General features: G+C 50.5%; 1 protein-coding gene across 1 annotated transcript; it reads left to right on the top strand.

The window, feature by feature from the left end:
* The first annotated feature begins 2,668 nt into the window (after nucleotides 1-2,668).
* Nucleotides 2,669-3,244, top strand: LOC119732334. Its single transcript, XM_038205792.1, has one exon. It carries the CDS (start codon nucleotides 2,669-2,671, stop codon nucleotides 3,242-3,244), a length of 576 nt encoding a protein of 191 aa, XP_038061720.1.
* Nucleotides 3,245-3,793: the final 549 nt, after the last annotated feature.

Below are 3,793 nucleotides of genomic sequence, written 5' to 3'. Positions count from 1 at the left end.
CGCACAGAACCAAAGCGGAACCAGGAAAACGGCCAAGCCAAAGACTAGCGGCGACAGGTCGGTCTGGCAGCGATACAACAAGTCGCCTCTTCCATGTAACTGACAAGACCACAGGCACTCGTTTCCTAGTTGACACCGGCGCTGAGGTGAGTGTTTTGCCACGCAGTCACAAGTCACGAGCTCAACCTACTTCTATACAGCTACTAGCGGTCAATCACTCACCTATTGTAACTTACGGCGAGAAGTCTCTGACTTTAGATTTGGGACTTCGCCGAGTATTCCCTTGGGTTTTTATTGTTGCCGACTTGCCAACCCCTATTATTGGAGCTGATTTTCTTCGGCAGTTCAACCTACTAGTCGATGTAAAGAACCAGCGGCTTGTCGATTCCATAGCTAGTCTTGCCATACAAGGAATAATGTCTGGTACCCCGTCCGCGAGCCCCATGTTTGTGAATGCAGCTTCATCACAATACGACGAGCTCCTTAGCCGGTATCCCGACGTAGTGCGTCCTGTGTATAAGCAAACGGAGGTACGGCACAACATCACGCACCACATCGAAACTCATGGCCCCCCGGTTGCGGCTAGACCCCGTCGACTTGCCCCGGACAGACTACCACTTGCCAAGGCTGAGTTTGACCACATGCTTAGCCTTGGAATTGTTCGCCCTTCCAGTAGCGAATGGTCCTCTCCGTTGCACATGGTGCCTAAGTCAACTCCCGGGGATTGGCGTCCGTGTGGTGATTACCGCGCCCTCAACAAGAACACCATTCCGGACTGCTACCCAATGCCACACCTGCAGGATTTTTCCTCCAACCTTCACGGGTGCACGCTGTTCTCCAAGATTGATTTGGTACGCGCCTACCATCAAATACCAGTGGAACCAACAGACATCCGTAAGACTGCCATCACTACACCGTTTGGATTATTCGAGTTCGTGTGCATGCCCTTTGGGCTCCGCAATGCGGCACAGACTTTCCAAAGGTTCGTCGACGAGGTAACCCGTGGTTTACCATTTGTCTTCGCCTACATTGACGATCTGCTGGTAGCGAGCTCATCAGAGGCTGAACACCAAGAACACCTTCGACTCCTGTTCGACCGCCTCTCGCAATATGGCATAGTCATAAACCCCCACAAATGCCAGTTCGGCGTGCCATCCCTCTCCTTCCTCGGTCATCTCGTCAACCAGCATGGAGTCTGTCCTTTGCCTGACAAGGTGCAAGTCATCAGAGATTTCCCGGAACCGGCATCGCTGAGTAAGTTGCGGGAATTTCTTGGCCTCATCAATTTCTACAGGCGTTTTGTTCCCCACTGCGCAGACATGCTCCAGCCCCTGACCGACCTGCTCAAGAACAGGAGGAAGAAAAACGAGCCGATTCAGTTAGGGCCGAACGAGCAGCTAGCTTTCGAGCGTGTGAAAGCTGCATTGGCCGACGCAACACTCCTAGTCCACCCACAGACTGACGCACCGTTATGCCTCTTAATCGACGCATCGGACAAGGCCGTGGGAGGTGTTCTCCAGCAACACGTCAAGGGTGTTTGGCAACCACTGTCGTTTTTCTCCAAGCGCCTCCAACCAGCGGAAATCCGCTACAGTACTTTTGGTAGAGAGCTTTTAGCTCTATACCTCGGCATCAAGTATTTCCGACACATGCTGGAGGGACGGACATTCCGCGCTTACACTGATCACAAACCCCTTACGTACGCCCTACACTCCAAACTAGACCGCCATTCTCCTCGAGAGATTCGACAACTTGACCTCATATCCCAGTATACCTCGGACATTAGACACATCAGCGGCCATGATAATGCAGCGGCAGATGCACTCTCTCGTCTGGAGGTTAATGCCTTACCAACGAACGTGACTATCAATTTCGACGCCATCGCTAAAGCACAGATCGATGACGACGAGTTGAAACATCTCCCCGACACCTCTCTCCAGCTAACTGCCGTCCCCCTCCAGACATTGCAGGGTACCATTCTATGCGATACCTCCACATGGACGCCTCGACCCTTCATCCCAGCCAGGTTTCGTCGAACAGTTTTTGACGCTTTGCATGGACTGTCGCACCCTAGTATCAGGACCACACAGCAGTTACTTACTGCACGGTTCGTGTGGCCTGGTATTAACAAAGACGTTCGCGCTTGGGCTAAGACTTGTCGCAACTGCCAACAATGCAAAATTCATCGCCACATCAAGTCGCCACTTGGTACGTTCTCCACACCCGACGCACGATTCTCACACGTACACATCGATTTAGTCGGTCCCCTTCCACCGTCAGCCGGACAGTCCTACCTGCTTACGTGTGTGGATAGATGTACACGTTGGCCGGAGGCGATCCCCATTCCTGACATGACTGCTGAGACTGTGGCCCATGTATCTTTACCCACTGGGTTTCTCGGTTGGGTGCACCAGCTACCATCACCACCGACAGAGGACGCCAGTTCGAGTCACGACTTTTTCGAATGCTCATGGACATGCTTGGTTGTCAACGAATTCACACTACATCATATCATCCTGCTGCAAATGGGATGGTAGAGCGACTACACAGACAACTCAAGGCATCGCTAAAGACTCATGCTAACCCACGTTGGACGGAATCTCTTCCCCTCGTCCTGTTAGGCATCAGAGCCGCTATCAAGTCAGATATCGGTTTCTCTCCAGCAGAAATGGTGTACGGTACCACAGTCAGGCTGCCTGGTGAGCTTATTGTGCCTAACTATGATCATGCTGAGCTCGACCCCAGTGTGTATGTTCACAGGCTGCGTTGTCACATGCAGGACATTCGTCCCACTCTGCCCAGGCCAAAACAGCGACAATCACACATTCCAGCTGACCTAGACAAGTGCACACACGTTTTTGTTCGGCATGATGCAGTGAAAAAAAACCTACAACCTCCGTATGATGGACCATTTTGCATCATCAAGTGCGCCAGCAAATACTTTGTTTTGGACCTCAACGGCAGACGGGATGCGGTTGCCAAGGATCGTCTGAAAGTGGCGTATCTTGACGACGACTGGACAAACGCGCATTCCCAACAGATTCGCGAGAACACGCCCGCAAGGACTGTTTTGCCAGAATCACACCCCCCATCCACAGACACGTCGTCTTCCCGACAGATTCGCGAGAACGCCCCCGCGAGAACTTTTTTTGCCGGTTTCACAACCCCCATCGCCAGAGACGCCATCTCCTCCACAACGAGCCACCAGAGCTGGTCGACGAGTTCACTGGCCAGCCAAATATGAACAATTCGACTGTCACTGACTGTTATTATCAACTACTTGTATCGATTGTTCCATTTATCTCTTACAATCTAGAGGGGAGCTACTGTAGTGACATGTACATGTGTATATAATTAATTGTTTGCACTTTTAGCTCCAACAGGCGTTCCATACAAATAAGTATGTTAATAAGTTTTGGTTGCCATAGGCACCGGAGTTCACTCTCGCTGTGCTGCGTTTGCGCAGTGTGACATGTTGGTGACCTCTGACTTATCGTTTTCATTCTGCTTTGTGCAAGTCTTATTCCAACGTTGAAAGTTTCCTCAACCAAGTTTTATTCAGTCAATTGATGTGCGCTTAAGCCTACTGACGTTCCAGAAGTTTGTTAATCATTGGATAGCAGGTGCATGACGAACTTGTGAGTTTTGAGAGCATTAAAACTTGTAAACAACCAACATTTTGTGTGCCGTTTTTCACGACTTGTAAGAACAGACACGAGGCTTGATAAACAGTAGTATAACTCGTTTCGGGAGAAAACACGAATTACTACAAGTTCTTAAATCGTCATCAAAG

The sequence above is a fragment of the Patiria miniata genome, unplaced genomic scaffold, assembly GCF_015706575.1.
Source record: "Patiria miniata isolate m_02_andy unplaced genomic scaffold, ASM1570657v1 HiC_scaffold_24, whole genome shotgun sequence".
Taxonomy (NCBI): Eukaryota; Metazoa; Echinodermata; class Asteroidea; order Valvatida; family Asterinidae; genus Patiria; species Patiria miniata.
The sequence above is the reverse complement of the archived record's forward strand: the minus strand, read 5'-3'. Positions and strand labels throughout refer to the sequence as shown.